Raw genomic sequence first — 27,170 nt, forward strand, 5'->3', positions numbered from 1 at the left:
TTGAAATATTAAGGTAAGCGTTTATACGGCACAGGTGCACTGTACAATTCCAGTTTTGGCCCTTGGTATATTCCTAAAAAATATATATGTAGACGAACGGATCAATCATCCACTCCTATATTTCTGAAAAGATACGACATGGACTCGCCGTTGTGGATCCGGCGAACGGCTTCCGACAGGATCATGCTGATGTCAACCGTCTTGATTTTGGGGCACTGCAACTTCTGGACTTCGTGAGGGATCGTGTTGGTGACAATCACCTGTGGGGACAGAGAGTCGGGGGAGGGGGGGGCACAGCGTTGAGGGACTTCGCCATTGTGGTGAGCATTGCCAGAAAAGCGACAGTACGAAAAACTAGACCGCCCGCCCCCCAACGGCCGATTTCCATTACGACAATGGAGAAGCCAGACGCACAGTAAGGATTTCCAACAACTCTCGCCCCTACTGCCCACCCCCAATGACGGGCTAAACCCGCCAGCACTGTCACGGTTTTCAGGCGTGCCCATTTTACTTGTTGAGAAAACCGCTGTGGTTTTTCTGGCACTGCAAAGTGATATTGCCGACGTGTTCATTTTTGCAGTCGTATTTACGGTGATAAATAACCAAAACTGCACACGTGATCCACGTGTTAGACCTCAAATTGTGAACGCTGGGGACCAGTGGGCATAAGCAGTATTGATGACCAAGCATATTTTTTCAGAATTGCAAATGACCCTTAAGAGAGCAAAAATATAGCGCTATAGAGTATAGACCAAGAGGGTGCTCAAGTCCTGTCCTCAAGCACCCCCCCCCCCCCCCTCCAACAGGTCAGTTTTTCAGGATATCCCTGCTTCAGCAGAGGTGGCTCAATCAGTCCCAGCTTCAGCACAGGTGGCTCAATCAGAGGCTCAGTCTTCGACTGAGCCTCTGATTAAGCCACCTGTGCTGAAGCTGGGATATCCTGAAAACCTGACCTGTTTGGGGGGTTGGGGGCTTGAAGACTGCAGTTAAGCATCCTTGCCATAGACCCTTTACTTCCGCATTGGCTACAACTAATAACTATACCCTTCTGCACCCAGATGCCCCGACACATTATTCACGTGTTTGCAGACTGGCGCACTATGGTCTTACCTCGTCGATGACCGACTCCTCTATTAACCTGGGAGCGTCTGAGGAAAGCAGACCGTGCGTGGCCATCACAAAGATCTTGTAGGCGCCTCTTTCTTTGAGCGTATCGGCTGCCGCCACAAAACTGTCTACGTCATCAATGATGTCATCCTGCCAGGGTCAAGGGAAAGCGAGTGAAATGATGGCTGTGTCCATGCTGCGCTGGTTCATACATAAACAACTCCTCACTCATCCCACAGGAATAAGATGCGCGAGGCAGCAATGAGATGCGGACTCCTCTGGCAGCCCGGCCCTGCCTCAAAAGGATTTATACAGGTGTCATTTTACGTGCTGCAGCAGTATAGGGCGGGCTCTCGTGGTTGCAATTTCTTCTACCAGAATCCCTTGCTGGTCGCATCCGCAATGTTGATTGGCTCTCACCTCCCAAGGGAAGGCAGTGACATGATCACACTGGACATAAAGCTTCACCCATCTGCCATGCTGTTTCTATCCCTGGCAGCAGGGATTCTCACTTAGAAAAGGCCCATGTTAGTTTAAGAGGAGACTGCATGGATTATGTCAAAAACCTAGTGTAGTTAGAGAAAAATCTTTTACCTTGATAAAGTGCCCAGGCACGAAACGCGTAGGTGTGTTTCATCTATCTTCACCATCCTGCTTGAGCTTGCAATAAATTGATCTCCATACTAGATTTGCCCTGGATGTTTATTCAATCACCTTCTGCCTGATTTTTGGCTGTCTCAGGCTGTGCTCTGTATCTCTCTACAGTGGTGTGTGTGTGTGTGTGTGTGTGTCTGTGTGTGTGTCTGTGTGTGTGTCTGTGTGTGTGTCTGTGTGTGTGTGTGTGTGTGTGTGTGTGTGTGTCTGTGTGTGTGTGTGTCTGTGTGTGTGTGTGTCTGTGTGTGTGTGTGTGTCTGTGTGTGTGTGTCTGTGTGTGTGTGTCTGTGTGTGTGTCTGTGTGTCTGTCTGTGTGTGTGTACACATGTGCAAAGTAAGGAAAACACACTAGCACTGCTGAGAATTTCCACTAAGCATAAACTTACAGGCAGTTAAAATCTCTTCCCCTTCTACAAACAGAGGCCGGCGCATGTACGTACCACAATGATGGCTATCCTTCCTCCGACATCCCCGACCACTGTGATGGGCGGCTTCTCTTTAGGGAACATCACTGATTGAAAAAAACAAACAAGGACTGAAACACTTGAACATTTCTGTTGTGCGCGGGTGGGAGCAGAGAGCGCGGTACGACAATCTCCAGAAGATTTGTGCAGATCAGAAATAGCAAAATGTCCTGAAGGAATTCAGCGACTGCGACCTCTGGCTGCTCGGACTAATGTAACACTCCGCCAAATAGATGGTTCAAAGAGCAAAAGTTACAGAAACTTCCCAATTCGCGTATCCTTCTGACTTTCATATTGTTACAGTGATGCACTAATTATTATCACCGCCTGTGATGAGCAGTCGACATTTGCACTAAAAAGCCAGACGTTAACATCCCTTACATTTACACACTCTACTTAAAGTCCTCAAGCCCCTCAACAGGTCAGGTTTTCAGGATATCCCAGCTTCAGCACGGGTAGCTGAGTCAAAGGCAGAGCCTCCTGTGCTGAAGCAGGGACTGTTGAGCAACCTGTGCTGAAGCATGGATATCCTGAAAACCTGACCTGTTGGGGGGTGGAGGGGGGGGGTGGCTTAAGGACTGGAGTTGAGCCCCCTTGTGGTACGGCATTCCTTCCGGATCAAAAACCGTGTGACACGGTCACAGTGTAGTACACTCGGCAGATGGAGCAGCACACCTGAATCAGTGCAATGTCTTATGATTAAATACGGATCAACGTTTCTGCCCTGACGGGACTTCTCTCAAGGTTATCCAGGAGTGTATATACAGTGAGCAACGAAACCGAGCGTCTCAGTGACATCACAAATTAGCATAATGACGCGGGCAACGTGAAAATGTAAAGAAACACAAATACATTGGCAACGTGTACGTACACACACACACACACACACACACACACACACACACACACACACACACACACACACACACACACACACACACACCTGTTTTATGATTTTCAGTGGTCTGGGATTTTCACTTCATTACTGGCTAAATCAAAGCTGTTTCCACTGCCCGGCGTATAATGCACAAATAGTCTCCACTGGGCTCAAATGCCACTTCCTGAGTGCGCTGGGGAGGAAGTTATTTGAAGTTCTGTTCTTAGTCTGGTTGTGTCTCAACACGGCCACATGATTCAGTCAGCAAAGCGTCAGAGAGCCGTCACTTGCAGAAATGATCTGAGCCTGCCGGAAATGTAGCAATGTTTCCACCACTGCTCTCAGAGGGGCCCTTCAGGCAGGGTCCAGCTGCTTGTGTGACAAACCAACGGCAGGTTGCCGACATTACAGGGGGGGAAATGGGAGGGAGGAGCAGTGCACACAAACTGGACAGCAGATGGCCAGGCCTGCGGCCAGTGCATGGTAGCAGATCTGCACGTCCACAAGGCCAGGTCACGGAGAGTGGGTGACTTACACTCGACCTCCCACAGCTATGCATTTCATGTTGTATATACACTCATTGTAACAGCGGGCTCACATGGGTGTAGCCTGCCGTTAAGTCACTTGACAGATATTAGTGAGTGAAAGGCTTGTGTCAGGCCATATGATGGATGTTATGGGAGGTAGCAGCTGTAATGTGTGTTAATGGCCCCTCTGGCAGTGGGGAAGCCTCTTGAGTATTATGATGAAATGCCCACAGGGGAGGGTGAAATCACTGCTCGCCATTCTCTACATATACAGGCTCCCGGGAACCTGCAAGGACAATCTTACTACTGATGCAGCATTTGGGGGACTTGTGCTTTGCAGTAAGTCTACGCCCCAGCTACAACTAAACCCTTGACATGAGCGGGGGATCTAAAAACCCGCGCAGAATAATCCCAAATCACTTCCTGGCATGATCGTTTCAGTTCATTAATTCCAGGGTACAGTGTCCCCTCATCAAGCTTGCTCTGAACGCACCCTCAAACCTATCTCCTCCCACCTGCAGACTGCCAGTAAGGGACCCGAAGATTGCAGGGTGTTAAGGATACTCGATACCATCACATCTTGTTATCACACAGCTCTCCTACATGCATTATGTTTGGCAGCAAAGAATTAGCATACAAAAAGGGATCGGAAGTCATTGAGGAACCATGCAGCGGCAGTGGGTGGGTTTGCCCATGTAATGGTCCCATTATCTTTGGCCTTTATTTCCGGTGTAGACACTTACTGGGTATCTCCAACGACGGGTGTATTGCGGCGGCAATATTTTTGACAGCTGGAGGCGAATGCCGCCCGTCCACTAAATCAGATTCAGCGTCCTGCGCTTCCCCGTGGATCACGGCGATTCCCAACCGCAACCGTTCGGCAAAAGACTGCGCCCTGGAGGTGGGAGACACGCCAAGTGTAATAAACAGAAACGTATTAAAGGCCGGCTTCGTCAGCCCTCGCAGGAGCCGGCCGTCCCCAATGTGCCGCCGGGCGCACGGAATTCAAAGGAACAGCCGCACCTTTTGGCAGCCAAGCGGTTAATCCTTATTTGTGCCTTTTACAAGAAAAAAAAATCCCCCAAGTGTTATTTAAGCGAGGGTCTGCACAGTGTTACATTTACAGTGTAAAGAGGCGAATAAACCAATGGCAGAGGGACCATTACCCATCAGATCAAGAAGTAATCAGAAAGGAAATCCAAAATGTAAAGCGGAGGATCACGTACAAGCAAATCAGTCCCTCCCCGCTCCTCCGTGGACCTGCACGTGATATCACCCCCCCCTCCTCCGTACACCTACACGTGACATCCCTCCCCGCTCCTCCGTACACCTACACGTGACATCCCTCCCCGCTCCTCCGTACACCTACACGTGACATCCCACCCCGCTCCTCCGTGCACCTACACGTGACATCCCTCCCCGCTCCTCCGTACACCTACACGTGACATCCCTCCCCGCTCCTCCGTACACCTACACGTGACATCCCTCCCCGCTCCTACGTACACCTACACGTGACATCACTCCCCGCTCCTCCGTACACCTGCACGTGACATCCCTCCCCGCTCCTCCGTACACCTACACGTGACATCCCACCCCGCTCCTCCGTACACCTACACGTGACATCCCTCCCCGCTCCTCCGTACACCTACACGTGACATCCCTCCCCGCTCCTCCGTACACCTGCACGTGACATCCCTCCCCGCTCCTCCGTACACCTGCACGTGACATCACTCCCCGCTCCTCCGTACACCTACACGTGACATCCCTCCCCGCTCCTCCATGCACCTACACGTGACATCCCTCCCCGCTCCTCCGTACACCTGCACGTGACATCCCACCCGCTCCTCCGTACACCTACACGTGACATCCCTCCCCGCTCCTCCGTACACCTGCACGTGACATCCCACCCGCTCCTCCATACACCTACACGTGACATCCCTCCCCGCTCCTCCGTACACCTACACGTGACATCCCTCCCCGCTCCTCCGTACACCTACACGTGACATCCCACCCCGCTCCTCCGTACACCTACACGTGACATCAAAGAGGTTTATATTAACAGTCTGTAACAGGCGTGGCCAACGCCTGTCCCCAAGGGCTATCAACAGGTCAGGTTTTTAGTCTAAGACTGAGTCACCGGTGCTGAAGCAGGCTCTACGACTGAGCCATTACAATTTAGATCAGGGGTGGGCAACAGGCCAGGTTTTCACGATATCCCTGTTTCAGCACAGGTGGTGCAGTCTTCCATTGAGCCACCTTTTCTGAAGCAGGGATATCCTGATAACCTAACCTGTTTGTGGCCCTTGAGGACTGGAGTTGGCCTCCATTGTTAGAGACTGTTATATAGACATCTTTGCTGTCACGTGTAAGGTGTGCGGAGACGCTTAGAGTTAATACTTTGCTTGCTGATGCAAAGGCGTTTTACTCACTTAAACACCATGTAATTAAACTTTAACACAAACTACAAACAGTTTGCATAAGGCCGCTATAAAAAAGAGCATTTGTACCTGCAGATGAAAATGTAATTAGCCTATGTTGAAATACGCTTACGCATTCAGGGCCAACTTTCTTAGTCTGACAAAGGGTATTTATCTGTGCAGAGTTTATAAGAAGTGAGAAATAAATGCGGGCTTTCCCAGACTGGACTGCAGGAGCGCACAGAATTACACGCGGCGTGATCTCGTCAGAGGAGCGTGTCATTAACACGTAGCTGCAGTAACTACGCGAATGCTTCAGCAGACACCGAACGCAGGGGTTCTCACCTCCAGTCCTCATACACCTCCCCCCCTCCCCAGTCAGGTTTTCAGGATATCCCTGCTTCAGCACAGCTGGCTCAGTTGAAGACAGCCACCTGCGCTGAAGCAGGGACCAATAAAGCCGCTTGTGCTGAAGCAGGCATATCCTGAAAACCTGACCTGTTGGGGGATTCTTGAGGACTGGAGTTGAGTACCCCTGCCCTAACTAGATGTCAGTCACATACGGGTCTAACAAACACACACAAAGGCACTGCCAATCATTCTACATTTACAGTGCCCGGAACACACGTGTGCGAGGAGGGGAGGGCCCTGCCAATCATTCTACATTTACCGTGCCCGGAACACACGTGTGCGAGGGGGGGAGGGCCCTGCCAATCATTCTACATTTACAGTGCCCGGAACACACGTGTGCGAGGAGGGGAGGGCCCTGCCAATCATTCTACATTTACAGTGCCCGGAACACACGTGTGCGAGGAGGGGAGGGCCCTGCCAATCATTCTACATTTACAGTGCCCGGAACACACGTGTGCGAGGGGGGGAGGGCCCTGCCAATCATTCTACATTTACAGTGCCCGGAACACACGTGTGCGAGGAGGGGAGGGCCCTGCCAATCATTCTACATTTACAGTGCCCGGAACACAAGTGTGCGAGGAGGGGAGGGCCCTGCCAATCATTCTACATATACAGTGCCCGGAACACACGTGTGCGAGGGGGGGAGGGCCCTGCCAATCATTCTACATTTACAGTGCCCAGAACACACGTGTGCGAGGGGGGGAGGGCCCTGCCAATCATTCTACATTTACCGTGCCCGGAACACACGTGTGCGAGGAGGGGAGGGCCCTGCCAATCATTCTACATTTACCGTGCCCGGAACACACGTGTGCGAGGGGGGGAGGGCCCTGCCAATCATTCTACATTTACAGTGCCCGGAACACACGTGTGCGAGGGGGGGAGGGCCCTGCCAAGCATTCTACATTTACAGTGCCCGGAACACACGTGTGCGAGGGGGGGAGGGCCCTGCCAATCATTCTACATTTACAGTGCCCGGAACACACGTGTGCGAGGAGGGGAGGGCCCTGCCAATCATTCTACATTTACAGTGCCCGGAACACACGTGTGCGAGGGGGGGAGGGCCCTGCCAATCATTCTACATTTACAGTGCCCGGAACACACGTGTGCGAGGGGGGGAGGGCCCTGCCAATCATTCTACATTTACAGTGCCCGGAACACACGTGTGCGAGGGGGGGAGGGCCCTGCCAATCATTCTACATTTACAGTGCCCGGAACACACGTGTGCGAGGAGGGGAGGGCCCTGCCAAGCATTCTACATTTACAGTGCCCGGAACACACGTGTGCGAGGAGGGGAGGGCGCTGCAGAAAATCCCATGGTGCAGTGAAGAGCTATTCAGCTAACCAAGTCTGCTCTCAGCGCCGCCATGTTTAAGGCGTTCCAGAATATTTCACGCTGCTTTTTGTATTTGTAAGAATAAGAGGACTTTTCTGCTCACCTCTTTGCTGATGATGGTGATTTGGCCACTATTACTGCGTTTCTGTAATCGTGAATCTGTTGTGAACAAAGAAAATAATAATAATAATAATTATAAATATATATATACATATATATATACATATACATATACACATATATATATATATATACATATACCTTAATAGTCACCATAACCTTAATAGTCATATATATATATATATATATATATATATATATATATCTTCATAAATATATATCTTCACAGCCAGGAGTACAGGGGGACAGTCACCTGTCAGGTTATATCATGCCAGGAGTACAGGGGGACAGTGGCCCCTGTCAGGTTATATCACAGCCAGGAGTACAGGGGGACAGTGTCAGGTTACCTCCCAGCCAGGAGTACAGGGGGACAGTCACCTGTCAGGTTACCTCACAGCCAGGAGTACAGGGGGACAGTCACCTGTCAGGTTACCTCACAGCCAGGAGTACAGGGGGACAGTGTCAGGTTACCTCACAGCCACGAGTACAGGGGGGCAGTGGCAAAGAGTGGAGCGAGTCAAAAACACTTGTTTGAAAAGCCGCAAAATGACATGTGCTTTGTGAATTCGTTGTTTAACCTTTTCCTAACCAGAGCAGCAGCAACACACTGCGTAATCTGAGCTCGGGCCTAGCCCACCTGCTTTATCCCGGTGCTTGTGAGACAATGCTGAAAATTTGGAGTGTATAAAATAAAAAAACCCTGCATGAAAAACAGCAATGTAACTTCCCGCTGCTTTACAGGTTACAGGAGAATCTAACAACACTGGTCAAGGTTAAGATACAATCCAAGTTCCAGAAAGCAAGTTTCTACCAATGTGATCCTGAAACAAAGAAAAACAAACGTAAAAGCGTTTCAACAACTTCCTATCAGCGCGAGAAAAACCATCCAGGAATGCGGACAAGCAGTGTATCACCAAGTGTACAGAAACAGAGTGTGTGCCGAGAGTCTGACAACTCAAGGACACCGAGCAAGGTACGAGATTATAGGAAGACCATGTTTAGACTTAAATGTGCAATCTCGTGTATTCCCATCCTGGAAAGTACACACAAACACCACACGTTTCACAAAGCCTGTGAACCACGGAAAAAATGAGAGCCGGAGTCATTAGAAAGAACCAACGGGATATGAATGTGCAAGTAGACAAGATAACACAAGGAGTCATAATATTCAACACTGCACAGTTACTTTATCAGAGAGAAATGTCATCTTGGATGGCTGCCGGGAGGGCCTGCACAGCAGCGTGTCCCCATCACGTGCATACGCATCTTGTGACATGTCACACACTATTCTGTGAGACGTGTGTTGTCTCACGGGGATTCCCAGCGCTGCCACAGAACATCAAGCAGTATACTTTACAGCAGCGCTGCTCAACTCCAATCCTCAAGCTCCGCCCCCCCCCCCCTCCAACAGGCCAGGTTTTCAGGGTATCCCAGCTTCAGCAAAGGTGGCTCAGTCAAAGACTGAGCCTTTGATTGAGCCACCGGTTCTGAAGCAGGGACTGAGCCACCTGTGCTGAAGCAGGGATATCCTGAAAACCTGTCCTGTTGGGGTGGGGCTCGCGGATTTGAGTTGAGCACCCCCGATCCTGCCTTAAACAGTTTAAAAGGCTCAGAAAGTGTCATGCATGAGGACAAAAGGAAAGGTCACATGTCTCAGTCCAGGGTTCCTCCCTTCCTCCTTCTGCCCCATAACTATAAGAACAACGCAACTTCTGTTTCCGTTTTGCAGGCAACTTAAAGCGGCCCTCTCTACAAGGACCAAACACAACTTATTAAAGCGGCCCTCTCAACAAGGACCAAACACAACTTATTAAAGCGGCCCTCTCAACAAGGACCAAACACAACTTATTAAAGCGGCACTCTCTACAAGGACCAAACAACTTATTAAAGCGGCACTCTCTACAAGGACCAAACAACTTATTAAAGCGGCACTCTCTACAAGGACCAAACAACTTATTAAAGCGGCACTCTCTACAAGGACCAAACACAACTTATTAAAGCGGCACTCTCTACAAGGACCAAACACAACTTATTAAAGCGGCACTCTCTACAAGGACCAAACACAACTTATTAAAGCGGCACTCTCTACAAGGACCAAACAACTTATTAAAGCGGCACTCTCTACAAGGACCAAACAACTTATTAAAGCGGCACTCTCTACAAGGACCAAACACAACTTATTAAAGCGGCACTCTCTACAAGGACCAAACACAACTTATTAAAGCGGCACTCTCTACAAGGACCAAACACAACTTATTAAAGCGGCACTCTCTACAAGGACCAAACACAACTTATTAAAGCGGCACTCTCTACAAGGACCAAACACAACTTATTAAAGCGGCACTCTCTACAAGGACCAAACACAACTTATTAAAGCGGCACTCTCAACAAGGACCAAACACAACTTATTAAAGCGGCACTCTCTACAAGGACCAAACACAACTTATTAAAGCGGCCCTCTCTACAAGGACCAAACACAACTTATTAAAGCGGCACTCTCTACAAGGACCAAACACAACTTATTAAAGCGGCACTCTCTACAAGGACCAAACACAACTTATTAAAGCGGCACTCTCTACAAGGACCAAACACAACTTATTAAAGCGGCACTCTCAACAAGGACCAAACACAACTTATTAAAGCGGCACTCTCTACAAGGACCAAACACAACTTATTAAAGCGGCACTCTCTACAAGGACCAAACACAACTTATTAAAGCGGCCCTCTCTACAAGGACCAAACAACTTATTAAAGCGGCCCTCTCTACAAGGACCAAACACAGCTTATTAAAGCGGCCCTCTCTACAAGGACCAAACACAACTTATTAAAGCGGCCCTCTCTACAAGGACCAAACACAACTTATTAAAGCGGCCCTCTCTACAAGGACCAAACAACTTATTAAAGCGGCCCTCTCCACAAGGACCACACACAACTTATTAAAGCGGCCCTCTCTACAAGGACCAAACACAACTTATTAAAGCGGCACTCTCCACAAGGACCAAACACAACTTATTAAAGCGACATGATTAATAGGTCTCATCTGTGTAATTGATACAAAATCTGACACCTATTAAGTATTTATTTTCAAATGAAAGTGAGACTTGAGGAGGGCTTGGAGCTACCCTGGCAGCTCCCTACCGTGTGATGTCACCGTGTGATGTCACTGTGTGATGAGCAAGCACATGTACAGCCAGAGCCCCCTCTCCTCCATCTTTATTGGCTCTGTGATAAGGACAGGGTGGGATAAGGGGAAAGAAAACACTTGATGGACCATCGCTCCCCTATTCAGAGGCCCATAAGAAACTCAACCTGTAACTCATTTCCCAAAAATGGAAAGTAGCCAAACGTTTGCTTTTTAGCATGGTTAGATTTCCTTAGGCGGTTCCCTACGTGTTGTAAGACTCACCTCTTCCTGAATGTACTGGAGGAGGAATGGTGATGCTCGGAGATTGTCCACTGGAATATTAAAGAATCCCTGAATTTCTTTCTGATGCAGGTCCATGGTGATGAAGTGCGTTAACCCTTTGTGACAAGGAAACACAAAACCGACACAATCAGAACTACAGGCGGACAAGGGAGAGAAGCACAGACTATGAAGAACCAATGTCCTTTTCGCCAAGAGTTTGGAGCTTTGCCTGGAGACTGTTTGGTTAAACCAGATCTATAAATTGCACAAATAGAGGCAGCCAGGTTTGCACAGAGAATACACTTACTAAACAAACAGATACTAATGGATTTCCCCTTCAAAGACAGCATGAAGGAAAATCCCCTGAACGTCAGGTTGAAATCCCTCCAACGATAATGGGAAAGTGAATGCAAGGGCATTTAAAAAGGGTTGTTTTTATTTTGACACACAGGCCGCCACCACGGAACAGCCTCAACATCGGGCTCTCCTCAAACATACCTGCCTCCTACAGTAAGCTGCATAAGTGCTTCAAGCAGTGCCAGATAGTGTGATGTATTGACACCCATACAATGTCACCCATGTCAATCCCTAAATGTAATCGGAAGAGCTCTATGTGCAGTGATGCTACGAGAACCACAAAATAAGAAAGAAAACAACACATAGCACTTATAAAATAAACACACATTTCTCCGTCATCACATCCCTTTTTCGGTCTCACTAGTTAGGAAACCCCCTGCCTTGCAAACACAATGACCGCACATCACACTAGTCCTGGCCCCACTAATCCTTTCACTGTAGGTAGGGGCACCTCTAACTATTTAACCTTTAACCTTGCTCACATTGTTGACAAAATCCGACACCAGTGGCAGTCATCTGTAATCAATTTGTACATTTCAGCCAACTGTACAATGCTTCAGCCGCTCGGACACGGAGACGCCTCCTTCCGAATGATCACTAACACTAATCAAAATGGGACATTTGGCCACCTTCGCCGCAGCCGTTTCGCCGCCAGCCACTTGTAAGCTAAGTTTTATTACTAGTTTGGATAGGAGGTTAATTTGAGGGGTTTTAGTGGTTAGGGTGTTTACTTACCTTAGCAGAGGGGGAGGGTGAAATGGCAGCGGCCAAATGTCCTAGACCTTGTTATGTGCTGGTTACATTAACCCACGCAGGACCTGCTTATTTTATTCTAAGGCTATTTAATAACGTCTCTTGGCTTAAAAAAAACTAATGCAAAAACCAATAAAAAAAAAAAAAAACACAGCACCAGATTTATATTTGAAAATAAAATCCCATTTCATCTATTTTTTCTTTGATAGGTTCGCCAAATGTTTTCGCATCGGTATTGTTCCATTGGTGCAGCCAGCACAATGTCATACACAGACCCCTGTACAGATGTAGCCAACGGTATTCCAACCCGCGAATGCAGACGGGAAAGCCCCGCCCGCCTTCTCCCCCGTGCGGCGGATTCAAAGCCGCGTCTCCCGCCGGTGCGCCGTGTATGTCCCGCTGCAGCGCAATGCGGGTTGCGACAACGTTGGCTGCATCTGCATTTGACCTCTGGGTTGGGATTTCATTCTCGGCAGCGGAAACCGCTTTTTCAGTCTGCGTCCAGGTCACTGCGAACGCTTCTGCCTTACCAGCTTTGCACATCATTGAGGCCAACAACTTGGACACAATGGAGCCTCTCTTCCTCATCTTGCACTGCTTGCTGTAGGGGAAGTAGGGGATCACGCCGCTGATGGTCTTGGCACAAGACGTCCTGCACGCGTAGACCATGATTAGGAGTTCCATGATTGTGGTGTTCACATCCCTGGAAACACGGGAGAAACCCAACTGGAACGCTGTATCTCTCTTTCCCAAATCACATTGTGCTACGTACACAATGACACAATAAGTGTGCTACTTGCACAGCTGTTGCATATAGCAATAGTAAAGGCATTGCTATAACAAATACATGAATCGATGCGCATTGTTTGACCAACTTATTTGAACCACTTTGCAGAGGTATGCTATTTATTGATGGCCTATTTCCCCTTAAATAAGCACATAAGGACCTTGACATGTACATAGGGATATTGGAGTAATGCCGTGACATGTACACAATGGAGGAACAGAATGGATGTCGGGATATGAGAAATAGAAGGATCTACAGATCTAACTTTCTGGGAAGGTGGAGCCGGGAGAACGCAAGGTACACAATCAGTGCTGTCCCATTGACAAGATGCACAAGCCCATAATAGAGGTGGCGCGGACAAATACCGCAAGCTCACCGAAATATGCCCCGGGACAGAGAGAAAGGAACACGGATATTTAGGAAGCAGGGAATGGAGAGAAGACAGGAGCGATTGTAATGCAGGAAGTAGGAGTATAGGTAGGCTACTGGCTCATTGTCAATATCTCTATCAATTACACTGCAAGCCAGGGCCAACTCCAGTCCTCAAGGGCCACCAACAGGTCAGGTTTTCAGGATCTCTCTGCTTCATCACCGGTGCCTCAATCAGTCCCTGCTTCAGCACAAGTGGCTCAGAGTTGATTGAGCCACCTGTGCTGAAGCTGGGATATTCTGAAAAACATGACCTGTTGGGGGAGATGGGGGGGGGGGGGGGCTTGAGGACTGGAGTTGAGCACCAAAGATGCTAAAATGAGTGGCCTCTAAACTATTTAACCCTTTTGCTGCCACAGCCTGCAATGCATTGCTGGTCCGCCTGGCAGCAAAAATGGTTAATCCTGCCCAAGTATACTGGTGATAAGAGGCTAGAAAAATGTTGACTGAAATCTTACAAAAACAAAAGCAAATGAAAGCACTCGGTCCAAGGCGCCGTTGCTAGGTACGTGCAGGATGGGGGGCTGTTTACACCAAACACGGAGACGTGAGCCGGACTGCACATGAAGCGATTACTCACTTGGAAACCGTCTGGATGATGAAGACGTCCTTCCCTCGCACGGATTCCTGGATCTGAACGCGTGTTTCTGAGAAGAAAATGGACTGTTAGACTCATTCAGCTGAACCGTTAACGCTTTCTTCTCTCCCGTGCGGCGTTATAGAATCGGGAGGTGTCAGGCGACTAGAATGGCAATATACAAGACTAAATAAGATCACAAAATAGCGATTACTAAACAGATCGAACAGTAACAACACTTGGAATGAATAAGACAAAGTGCCAGTATAAAGTATTACACACACACACACACACACACACACACACACACACACACACACACACACACACGCAGTATAAAGTACCAAACACACACACATATAAAATAGTATGCACACAGCAGTATAAAGTACTATACACAGACACATACCAGTATAAAACTATTATACACACACACACACACCAGTATAAAGTACTATACACACACACACACACCTGTATAAAGTACTATGCACAGACCCACAGCAGTATAAAGACACACACACTATACACAGACACACCAGTATAAAGTACTATACACAAAGACACAGACCAGAGTTGTTTTCTTAGTACTAGTAAGAAGTGGAGGAGAAAGCTGCTATACTGACAGTTATTTATTAGCAAAGTGATATTATTAAAACGTGTTTACCTAGATTCAAAGTGACAAACCGACGAGAGGTTACACAAAGTGTTAATATCGGCTGTGTAATTGATACAAGGGAGCAGCATTAGGCTCTCCTCACTGGCAGCAATCACGCAGAATAAAGACAGCGCGAGAGAAATGAGCACCGCAGGCAGAACTGCCCACTAACAGGCCAAGGTCACAAACTATATCATGGCTCTGCTGTTATAGGAAACAGCATGTGCTTCACAAAGCAGCTCCCAGGCAGCAAGAGAAACATCATAGCCCGGATTCATATTATTACAAAGTGCACTTATTATGGAAGTCAGCCATCAGCTTTCTTATACAAGTTAATATGGCAGTCACCGTAACACAGGAGTGGCCATCGCCAGTCCTCAAAGGGCCACCAACAGGTCTGGTTTCAAGCAAATCCCTGCTTCAGCACAGGTGGCTCAAAGACAAGCTACCTGTGCTGAAGCAGGGATATCCTTAAAGCCCGGCCTCTTGGTGGCCCTGGAGGACTGGCAACGGCCACTCCTGCACAGAAAGCATTTCATTTTAACGTATCCCTTTATGCTTTGCATGAAGTCCTAGCGCGCGGAGAAGGGGTTAAATCAGCAGGGTTTAGAAGGCAAGCAGAGATTTCCAACATCCATAAAAGATGAAGGCTACAGACAACTGCCATCATTACACAGACCAAGGCGTATTAATGGGAAGCACATACTAACACGCTGTGTATACCATATACAACAGTATAGTGAAAAAAGGGGGGATATTTCTACCAAAACATTCAAAAGCAACAAGAGAAATGGGCCTGGCGTGATGTGACGCGTACGCAGGGGGAGGATCCCCTGGCAATGGGCGGCCTGGTAGTTCATTCCTCATTACATAATAGGTCACAGACATCTCTCGGTATGGACATGCAAAAGAAAATCCCTCCACGGAAAACGCTCTCACCTCTGTTTGTCTCTTGATACACCAGCACTTTACCAAGCTCAACCCCCAGCCGCCTGTCAAAGGAAGGAAAGGAAATTCAGCGCACTAGCCAAGACAAGCGACAACATACCGCCCCACACATCAGTAACGCAATGTAGTAAATGGGCGCCCGTTATTTAGGATCTCGGTGCAGGGAGCACTTTATGGGGCAGGTTTCCCGGGGTGTGCCCACACTGCAATTACGATCATTCTCTCCAAGAATATGCAGTTTAAACTCCCGCAGAATGACAAAATGTACCGCCACCAACGCAAACGCAGTGCCTACTGGGAGAAATTACATGGCTTAATTACACAAATTAAGTCAATTCTCACTGAGGTCCAGGCTTACAGTTTCTCTTTCTGAATGATGCTTCCGAACCCAGGTGAGCGCAAACTTTTGGAGTTGCGCGCCCCTGTCAGCTCCCCAAGCCCCCCTTACTTTATTACCGGCATCAAATGACGCCGTAGCATCAAATGGACCCGTTGCCATGGCGACTGGCGGCAAATGACGCCGCGGCACAAGGCTTCTGAATCCCTGCAAGTAGGTACAGAGGCCTCACGCGATCCCCAAGGCATTTAAATGAAATGCTTTGGAGAAGAGCGTGGGGACTCTGCAACTGCCGTGCGCCCTCAAAAACAAAGCCCACGCCCCCCCCCCCCCCCCCTGTTTGCGCACCCCTGTCCTAACCTGTTGATTTATAAGAATTGTACAAGAATGAGAGATTTAGGAGTAGGTGTGCGAGTTAAAGCTGCAGACCAAGCAATATCCTACACGTGTCTTTTTTTATTTTATTTTAATTAATCAGTTCTGTGCTATGAGAAAATACTTGTAGCAGTTTTTTTAAACTACTCAATGACATTTTTAATGTATTATAATGCAACAAGCCTTTTTTTGTTGAGTCAATACTCCTCTGCAGCCATTTAGTGAACCCCGAGCCGAATCTTTGCTGATCGATTGACAACTTAGCTAATTACTTATCATTGTGTGGGTTGTATTGATGCACTTATTAACAGGGGATGGGGGGGGGGGGGGGGGCAGCTTGGACAGCAGCTTTAAAAACTCTGCAGTCAATGATTTAATATTTCGACTAATATTATCAGTGTTTATTCTTCACTATCAGGCAACATAAAGCGAAATTCATTAAGGGATGGATGTCACTGAAGGCGTAGTCAAAATACAGTAAGTGGTATAGTTTTTATTCATATTTTTAATTGAGAGCAGGGCAAATTAACCCTTTTTATGATGGAAGTGTTTGGAACACTAGTAACCAGGGTATTAACCCTTTCACGGTCAAAAGATCCGATTGCAGGCCCCTCCGGCAGCTAATTATCGATATAACCTACAAACAATTAAATTAAATAGGAAAAAAGTGATTTGTGGAGCTTGGAAAACTTTTGCGACTTTTACCAGATTATTCCCAAATGTACACCCCACTCCCCCTCCCCCCCCATCAGGGAATGTCATTATTTATTCCCAACGTGCTCTTCAGCAGTCAAGAGGTTAAGAGGAACTCTCGACAAACTTTTCAACAAAGGATATTTTAGAAGACATTTCAAACTATTTCTAAAACTTTTAAATGAAGCTAGCAGACAGCTTTCAACAACCTGTGTTTTACACGTATTGTGATTGCCACCGTGTTTCATGCTGCGATAGAAAAAGAAAGAAACCCACAAAATCAGCATTTTCTTTTAACAAATTTCAAAGCTTGGGAAAGTGCATGACCTCCAAGAAAAGGCGAATAGGAAGAGACAGCAACACACAGGCGCAACACACAGGCGCCACGCACACGGGCGCCGCTCACACGGGCGCCGCGCACACAGGGCTGATACTTTATACTTACTCCGCCATTTTTTTCGCTAGCTCCATGCACGATGCGTTGGAATTGGCAGAGAACAGCACCAGGCCACCTTTGGTGATATTCATCTTGGGAGTTTGTGGCCGCTTCGGACACAAACCTCAGGACCTAGAGTCCTCCTAATACAAAACGGAAGAGAAAAAAAAGGAGGTATAATAAAGGCCTTTCTTATTCAGAACAGAATGCATCCCGATTCGGACAACCAGTGGCCCAAGTTATCTATTGAAAAATCCACATTATTCTTTCAAATCTGAATATAGCATTCTGACTTGTGACCATACGAGTGTGAACAAGCACCACTTAATAAAATTATAATTACTCACCTGTCCATGCAATACAGCTCTGCCCTGAGCAGCATACACGCTAATTCCCAGTACATGTGAAACAGAGATGCTGTGGCAATCCTACGAACCTCAAACTGTGCCCTCCCATTTCAGCGGACAGCACTCAGATGTCCCAAATCCTCCCCCTCTGTGCCTTCTCCCCCTCTAGGTCAGTCGAAGCCAGCCCATCACCACCAGATATACTTGTACGCAGTTTGGGGGGTAAACAAGGCTCAACACAAACACAGGTTTATCTTAAATGGTCACACCTTTGTTATTGTGATTATATTATCAGCACACATACCATTGATTTTACGTGCTCATGCCCATCTGCAAGAAATGATTTCAAGTTGTGACCGTAATGCAGGCCAAGAGTTTGAATCCACGGCTCTCCATCTCTATAAAAGGGTGCTACGCTTCAGCACGACTCCGCTCTTATTCATATAAATGGTAGTAAAGCGTGCAGAAGAGTAGCATCTTTTTATGGTTCCTGGCCCATGTTGTATTCACACCGCTAGTGGCAGCTGCTCATTGCTGTGGATGTCACACATCCCATGCAGGTTACTGATTCACACATGTTGTGTGGCTGTCAGCACAGTTGAAACCATCAGAGAACGTTTACAATTATTGCTTCGGTAACACCACCAAAACGTGGCTCTGTAACAAACGCTCAATTTGACACAAACAAAAGGGTTTGTGGGTGACCTTGTGGTCCGGCACATGCAAAGCATCGCAGGAACTCAGACAGGACAAATCATTATTAGGAATCTTTTTGTAAACAACTGATTGTTCCAGACTAGAAATCTTAATGTGAAATAACAAGAAACCAGTAAAAGGCGGCCTATATTAGGGGTGCTGAACACCAGTCCTCAAGACTTCCCCTCCTCCTCAAACAGGTCAGGTTTTCAGGATATCCCTGCTTCAGCACAGGTGGCTCAATCAATGGCTCAGTCAAAGTAGGGATATCCTTAAAACCTGACCTTTGGGGAGGGGGTCGTCAGGACTGGAGTTGAGAACCCCCGAGTATGAATTCACTTAGCTACTGCAGCTACATGTTAATTATACGAGCCACCTGTGCTGTAGCTGAGATATCCTTAAAACCTGACCTGTTGGGGGGAGGGGGGGAGGGGTCTTGAGCATCCCTGGTCTGTATCTCTCTCTCCCTCACCCCCCTCTCCCCCTCCGGGGCTGTGCAGTGAGTAACTGGTCACGATCCCTCTTTACACGGATGAGGAACGCAACTTCTGGAGCGAAGTTTTCATGCTAAGTGCTGGACATTTGCCACCAGATTCTAAATATATCAGCGCTGTGCATATAAACGCACTATATAACACCACAGCTGTTCTTAACTACCTCCAGTGAACCACAAAACACAGAGACAGATCTTCCTGCAGATCTGGATGGCACCAAGAGAGGTACCCCACTGTGAACCCCCCACCCCCGTCACTAACTAGCCCCATATAAAAAATTACCCACAGTGTATGTTACATTATATCTCGCCCTTTTCGTTGGGGCAAAATGTTCTACTAAATATAGCTTGATCTCCGATATATTTTGGACAGCTGTTTGTGTGATCGCTTTGCATTTGGACACCTCTTAAGATATCGGAACCACATTTTGCATGATGGTTCCTGAGATCAAGGAGCAGGTTTTTTGGATACAATTGGACGCCATTTTGAATCAAGATGGCGGACTGAACTTTTCAAAACTGCACCGATTTTAACCAAATTTAATCAGGATAGTAAGTAGCCGGGCGGAATGTAGAAAATGCAGGTTTTCCACATTGGTAACTTTATGTTGGATGCTGCAGTGGGAAAGGAAAAAAAAAATTGTATGTTTTTATGCCTGATGGGGAAAAAAAAAAAGTATCGTTTATCCAACAGCGTTACAATAAGACATACATTTTGTGCATTAACAAAAAAATGTTTTTATCCATTTATAAATCTCAGTATTTTTTGGTTTCTTAGAATTCGAGTAACGCCAGGTCTTTTCCGCTAGTAAAATGGTAAACTGCAGTTTCACAGCCACTTAATTCCCCTTCATTGCAATTTCTACGTGTGACCGCACTGTGAACACATCCTTCCCACACTGGATGCATTTCTGGGCCCTGCTGCGGTGACACGACTGTCCTGTATCACGGATTCGCCGTTACTGCACGGATGCGATTTACTGGGGCGCCATTCCGCCATAGAAAAGGCGAGGCCATCTGAGATTAACTCATTAAGGCTAGGCCATGAAGGTCAGAATGAGGTCTCCTCGCCCATTGTGTTTATGAGCGCGACGGATCCAACAATTAGATGTCAAGGCCACTTATGAATAAAACCTACGTACAACATGCAAGAAAATGATCTGCGTCGGGTAACATCACTAGTTGGTTACTGCAGTAAATTATTACTCATGAAGTCAAAAAGGTGATAAGCAGTTGGTCAGGTTAATGTTCCACTGCTTGACCTTGAAAGCAACTCTTGGAACGATCCAAGATAAGGTGTTGTTTTGGCATTAGCAAAGTATGCAGTCCTATGTAAAAGATTATTCTCAGCAAGTGTTAATTACAAGCGCATAATTAGTCAACCGCAGCGTTTAGGACAGGGGGGGAGGGGGAGGGGAAGGGGGAACTAACAGTTCAGGTTTTCAGGATATCCTTGCTTCAGCACAGGTGGCTCAATCTGTCCCTGCTTCAGCAGAGGTGGCTCAGTCCTTGCTTCAGTCAATGGCCTCTGATTGGGCCACCTGTGCTGAAGCTGGGAGATCTTTAATACCTGACCTGTTGGGGGGGTTGAGGGGGGGTCTTGAGGACTGGAGTTGAGCCCCCCCCACCCCCCCCTGCTCCGCACCGGAAGGGGAATGAAGCCGTAAAGATTTGCCATCTGGTTTTTTTTTCTACTTTTTTTAAATCCAAGATAGATTACAATCTGCTTTACAGGCACAAAAAGCAACCTCTTAAAAGCACCCCTCCCCCTCATAAAAACCAACCAATGTGAGTTTAACGCCTCTACTGTTAGTGTGTTTGTCCCCGCGCCTGTCCTGTTTCTTTTCTCATGTTTTTCTAGTGTTAAAACCATGATTTTAACATCTAGCTTCTGAAGGCGCCATGGTAACATTCAGACTGCTCTGGGAAGAGCTTCATTTTAACCTCCCAGACAGTTAATATGTAAAACGCTCATATCTCCGGAACGAAGCGGGAGATTTAAAATACATTAATAACTAAAACAGGTTTGGAAAGAAGCACCCCCCCCCCCAAACCGCCTAGCAGAGCGCAGCAATGCCCTCCCTCACATCCGGTGCTCCCTGGCCTCGCTCCTTCACGCAGGCGCGAGCGGGGGATGACGCGGCCAGGTGGCGGTACAGGGAGGAGCCAAGGTGTTTTTGTTTTTTTAGAAACCACAGCCGGGAGCAAGCGCGCTCTTTCTGCTCCCGGCTGACACGTTCGATTGCCTCTGTCATTACTTGTATGTGTTTATGTGTAGGCATTGGGTAAGGAGGGGAGGAGGAGGTCCCTCACAGCCTCCCAAGCGACCTCTTAAAGCAGGGGTGGGCAAAACCAGTCCTCAAGGGCCACCAACAGGTCAGGCTTTAGGAGATCCCTGCTTCAGCACAAGTGGCTCAATCTTTGATTGAGCCATCTGTGCTGAAGCAGGGATCTGCTAAAAACCTAACCTGCTGGCAGCCCATGAGGACTGGATATGCCCACCCCTGTCTTAAAGCTACAACAAGTATTAAATACAAGAATAGTTGCTGTACTTACACAAATAGTTAGCATAATAGTTCATAGTGTGGTGCACGGTGACCCGGGAGAAACTGAGAAGCTGGTACACACCAGATCTGTATTGCATGTGAATTATATCTTTATGTACTGCTGTAAATCACAAAAGGTTAAAAAAAATAAATGTAATTAAATTGAATAGTGACACGAAAGGGTTGATATTTAGGTTGGCAGTGGCAGCGTGTGCACAGCCACCTGTCACATTCTGTGTGTTATATACAGCAGGACGAATAGCAGCTATTGGTCTCAAAACATGCAAAGTGGTGTGTCTGCATGGCCAGCTCTGTGTGACATACAGGTCTCGCTCTACACCAGTGTTTTACAACCGGGGTTGTAACGGGTTCCTTGCAATTTTCAGCTCATCTGAAGATTGTTCCAAAGACAGATGTGAGTAGGGTGGCAGGCTCTGCACTTCCTTAACCCAGGCTGTGCTGGAAAGCTGTGTAATACGGCAGGCATAAGATTATAGGGGTCCGTGTTAAAATGGATAAGCAGCAAGAGGTGACACTGTGATTGCTCATTTGCATGTCATTACCCAGAATCCCTGGCTGCAGACCCACCATGTGAATGTGTTCACAAATGATATGACCAAATACAGAAGAATTTACAATGCATCTGATCTCAGACACGCTATTAGAGAGGGTTGGGGTTCCATACAATGCATCTGATCTCAGACGCGCTATTAGAGAGGGTTGGGGTTCCATACAATGCATCTGATCTCAGACGCGCTATTAGAGAGGGTTGGGGTTTCTTACAATGCATCTGATCTCAGAAGCGCTATTAGAGAGGGTCGGGGTTCTGCACAATTTCACAATATAATTATAGGTTTCCTTAACAAACAAAAAGAACACTGCTCTGCACACTACATTGAACTAGGGGAGACTCACTGCATTATTCCCCAGTCTGCAGAGCACCATATAGTCACAGTGCTATAAATATCACATTCACATTAAAAAAAATGCATAAAATGGATCAGCAATGATCAAACTGCAGGGCTCTGGCATGGCCATCACTGCACAGCTCACTCGGAAGAGAGTTACTGAGAGAGGAACTAGAGGACACAGAATACACAAGGACACGGATTGATTGCATTACATGTTGATGACAGACCCGAGATTAATCCAGACGGTTCTGGATGGGCCTGCAATGCAATAACCGCGTCCGCAGCGGCTGAGACATGGATAACAGAAGGCACAGAGCACCTACCCCTTCCTCTCCATGTGTAATGAGCCACGCTCACAACAAAAGGAGAAGCACTAGCACGTGTGACAAGCACAGATAAAGGAGACCAGCCGTACCAAAGACACCAGCCCTCCCACTCTGGGCCTTATGACCCAAGATGTGAACCCGCCTGCGCGGAACAATTATTTTAGTGCCATTTAAATGGGGATAAACTCTTCCCCAGGACAGGAACTGGGGCCGCAGTGTCCGGACAACGGGATAATACTGCGCTGGAGATCACAAAGCGGCTGCAATCAGGGACACGGAGTGGGGGATCTGCCACAGAATAATCCCAACACGTGAGGCATCATTGTATATCTCAGGCACAAGAGACGCACAGCAACATGGGGGAATAAAATGGCATGTGTATGTAATGTGCAATCCATGTAACAGAGGAAGTGTGTGATATATATATATATATATATATATATTTTTATTTTTTTTAAATATTACATATATTTATACAGAAATAAAGCAACAGGCACACCATCAATATGCAAGATGCAAGATGCTACCCCCCTGGAGCGCTTGATGGAGGCCCCAGTGGGTAGCCGAAACGTTGGGCCGATAGAAGACAATTTCTTTTTGCATATTTTTGGCTTGCCGATCCCGTTATTATTATTGTACAGTACCTTATAGCAGGACCCTCTCCTGCAGTCTGGTCTACACTATCCAACTGTGTGCCCCAATCCCGGAGACACGCACACAAGGGGACAAGGACACACACACAATGGGACAAGGACACACACACACACACACACACACACACAATGGGACAAGGACACACACAATGGGACAAGGACACACAGACACACACAATGGGACAAGGACACACAGACACACACAATGGGACAAGGACACACAGACACACACAATGGGACAAGGACACACAGACACACACAATGGGACAAGGACACACAGACACACACAATGGGACAAGGACACACACAATGGGACAAGGACACACAGACACACACAATGGGACAAGGACACACAGACACAGACACACACAATGGGACAAGGACACACAGACACACACAATGGGACAGGGACACACACAATGGGACAAGGACACACAGACACACACAATGGGACAAGGACACACAGACACACACAATGGGACAAGGACACACAGACACACACAATGGGACAAGGACACACATACACACACAATGGGACAAGGACACACATACACACACAATGGGACAAGGAAACACAGACACACACAATGGGAAAGGAGACACAGACACACACAATGGGACAAGGACACACAGACACACACAATGGGACAAGGACACACAGACACACACAATGGAACAAGGAGACAGACACACAGTGAGACACAATGGGACAAGGACACACATACACAATGGGACAAGGAGACACAGTGACACACACACCGCCCGGATAACTCACCCAGTATGGGCTGTGGGGGGCCCCCTTGTCAGACGGATTCTCGGCCCCGGGCCCGGGTTACCCGCGGGTGAGCGCCCGTCTCTCCCACACTGAAAATGGCGGCACCGCAAATGCCTGGGGAGCGCAGAACACATCGATCAAAGCTTAGTCCGCCCCGTGTGTGACGTCACCAGACACACGGGCGGTCAATGGCAGGCATAGAAATGGAGCGAGCGCATCGATCCCCACTGACAGGAGAGCATCAGATGTCCATAGAGACCAGCCCATCTAATACAGGGACCAGCCCATCTAATACAGGGACCAGCCCATCTAATACAGGGACCAGCCCATCTAATACAAAGAGCAGGGACCAGCCCATCTAATACAAAGAGCGGGGACCAGCCCATCTGATACAAGGAGGGGTGCCCAACCCATCTAATACAAGGAGGGGGCCCAGTCCATCTGATACAAGGAGGGGTGCCCAACCCATCTAATACAGGGAGGGGGTACAAGCCCATCTAATACAAGGAGGGGGGATCAGCCCATCAAATACAAGGAGGGGTGACCAGCCCATCTAATACAAGGAGGGGTGCCCAACCCATCTAATACAAGGAGGGGTGCCCAACCCATCTAATACAAGGAGGGGTGACCAGCCCATCTGATACAAGGAGCGGGGACCAGCCCATCTGATACAAGGAACCGGGACCAGCCCATCTAATACAAGGAGCGGGGAGCAGCCCATCTAATACAAGGAGCGGGGAGCAGCCCACCTGATACAAGGAGGGGTGCCCAACCCATCTAATACAAGGAGGGGTGACCAGCCCATCTGATAAAAGGAGGGGTGCCCAACCCATCTAATACAAGGAGGGGTGCCCAACCCATCTAATACAAGGAGGGGTGCCCAGCCCATCTAATACAAGGAGGGGTGACCAGTCCATCTGATACAAGGAGCCGGGACCAGCCCATCTGATACAAGGAGCCGGGACCAGCCCATCTGATACAAGGAGGGGTGACCAGCCCATCTGATACAAGGAGGGGTGCCCAACCCATCTAATACAAGGAGGGGTGACCAGCCCATCTGATACAAGGAGGGGTGCCCAACCCATCTAATACAAGGAGGGGTGCCCAGCCCATCTAATACAAGGAGGGGTGCCCAGCCCATCTAATACAAGGAGGGGGGGATCAGCCCATCTGATAGAAGGAGGGGTGACCAGTCCATCTGATACAAGGAGGGGGGACCAGCCCATCTAATACAAGGAGGGGGGACCAGCCCATCTAAAACAAGGATGGGGGACTAGCCCTTCCTAAACAATGACATACAGAGTGATAAGCCGTACTTAAACAGGGACAGGCAGAGTGACCAGGGGAAAGTGTCCAACCACCATACCCAGACAGGGAGTGTGACCAGCCATACCTAATTAGCGATAAACTAAGTGACCAATCACACTTAAACTGGTACAGGTAAAGCCATGTATGTGCCACCTCACCCATATTTAGTGCAGACCATTACTTTATCACCATTGTATCACTGCGTCCCGCGGCGAGCCCCCAGATATTGGGTAGCTGAGCCCCGGCTGGGGAGAGAGGAGCAGCCCGCTGTGAAATGGACCCTGTGTCCGGTTTTGATGTCTCTGCGTAATCAGAGCGTCCGCCACTGTAATGAGCCTGGACATAGAGACTCGTTGGGCTCTGCTCGGATTCAGCGCTCGGCTGCGAGTATCTTCCATTCACCTGAAAGTGAGCTTAATATATCCGGGTCAGGGCCGACTTCCATGGGTGCAGATCCGCAAAGAGAGTATATATTTCTTAACACACAAACACTATATATATATGTATATATATATAGCAACTGGAAATATTTCTGTATGCTCATTTGCATGTCTAAGACATGCAAATGAGCCTACAGTCATATTTCCATTTGCTATTATAGTATATGCTTTACTGGGGAGGGTTATATATAAGTATATGTGTGTGTGTGTATAGTCAGATATATATATATATGTTTGTATATACACACACATATATATACAAAATACAATGATGCCTGGTGCACTCCAAAAGCAAAAAATGGTATATAAGGGCTATTTATAGGGTGCCAGCAGAAAGACTTGGATCCCAAACCAGTCCAAAGCAATACAGAAAAGAGAAAAATCTGCAGCACTCACCAAGATGATGTCAAAAATTGTATTTATTCACACCGTGTGAAGTAACCGAACACAGCTTCGCTTTCTTCACATGGTGTGAATAAATACCTTTTATGACAACATTATCTTGGTGAGTGCTGTAGATTTTTGTTTTATATATATATAAATATAGAGAGGTAATACCGGTATACACATACATGTCCCGAGAGGTAATACCGGTATACACATACAAGTCCAGAGAGGTAATACAGGTATACACATACACGCTCAGAGAGGTAATACCGGTATACACATACACGCCCAGAGAGGTAATACCGGTATACACATACACGCCCAGAGAGGTAATACCGGTATACACATACGCGCCCAGAGAGGTAATACCGGTATACAGATACACGCCCAGAGAGGTAATACCGGTATACACATACACGCCCAGAAAGGTAATACCGGTATACACATACACGTCCGGAGAGGTAATACCGGTATACACATACACGCCCAGAGAGATAATACCGGTATGCACATACATGTCCGGAGAGGTAATACCGGTATACACATACCGGTATACACATACACGCCCAGACAGGTAATACCGGTATACACATACACGCCCAGAGAGGTAATACCGGTATAC

General features: G+C 47.7%; 1 protein-coding gene across 4 annotated transcripts; it reads right to left on the minus strand.

The window, feature by feature from the left end:
• PRPSAP2 (phosphoribosyl pyrophosphate synthetase associated protein 2) lies at positions 1-24,533 on the minus strand. Of its 4 annotated transcripts, none has more exons than XM_075565809.1 (11): positions 24,414-24,533; positions 17,676-17,809; positions 15,817-15,869; positions 14,223-14,289; positions 12,957-13,129; positions 11,317-11,432; positions 7,894-7,949; positions 4,373-4,524; positions 2,202-2,272; positions 1,111-1,257; positions 1-260 (listed from the first exon to the last, which is right to left on the minus strand). In XM_075565809.1, the coding sequence occupies exons 2-11, from the start codon at positions 17,756-17,758 to the stop codon at positions 102-104; spliced, it is 1,077 nt and encodes a 358-aa protein (XP_075421924.1). In that variant the 5' UTR covers positions 17,759-17,809; positions 24,414-24,533; the 3' UTR covers positions 1-101. The 4 variants fall into 4 exon arrangements, with proteins under 4 accessions (XP_075421924.1, XP_075421926.1, XP_075421925.1 ...); XM_075565811.1 differs by having other exon boundaries at positions 24,398-24,527; XM_075565810.1 differs by lacking the exon at positions 24,414-24,533 and adding an exon at positions 18,014-19,017.
• Between the last annotated feature and the right edge of the window lie 2,637 nt (positions 24,534-27,170).

The sequence above is a fragment of the Ascaphus truei genome, chromosome 11, assembly GCF_040206685.1.
Source record: "Ascaphus truei isolate aAscTru1 chromosome 11, aAscTru1.hap1, whole genome shotgun sequence".
Taxonomy (NCBI): Eukaryota; Metazoa; Chordata; class Amphibia; order Anura; family Ascaphidae; genus Ascaphus; species Ascaphus truei.

Bases quoted from the DNA above. Each gene is read 5' to 3' on its own strand.
- PRPSAP2 (XM_075565809.1), bottom strand. From the start codon at position 17,758: ATGAATATCACCAAAGGTGGCCTGGTGCTGTTCTCTGCCAATTCCAAC. The intron at 1,258-2,201 runs GTACGTACATGC...TGACCCTGGCAG, and splicing joins GAAGGATAGCCATCATTGTG to GATGACATCATTGATGACGT. The intron at 261-1,110 runs GTAAGACCATAG...CTGTCCCCACAG, and splicing joins AGGAGTCGGTCATCGACGAG to GTGATTGTCACCAACACGAT.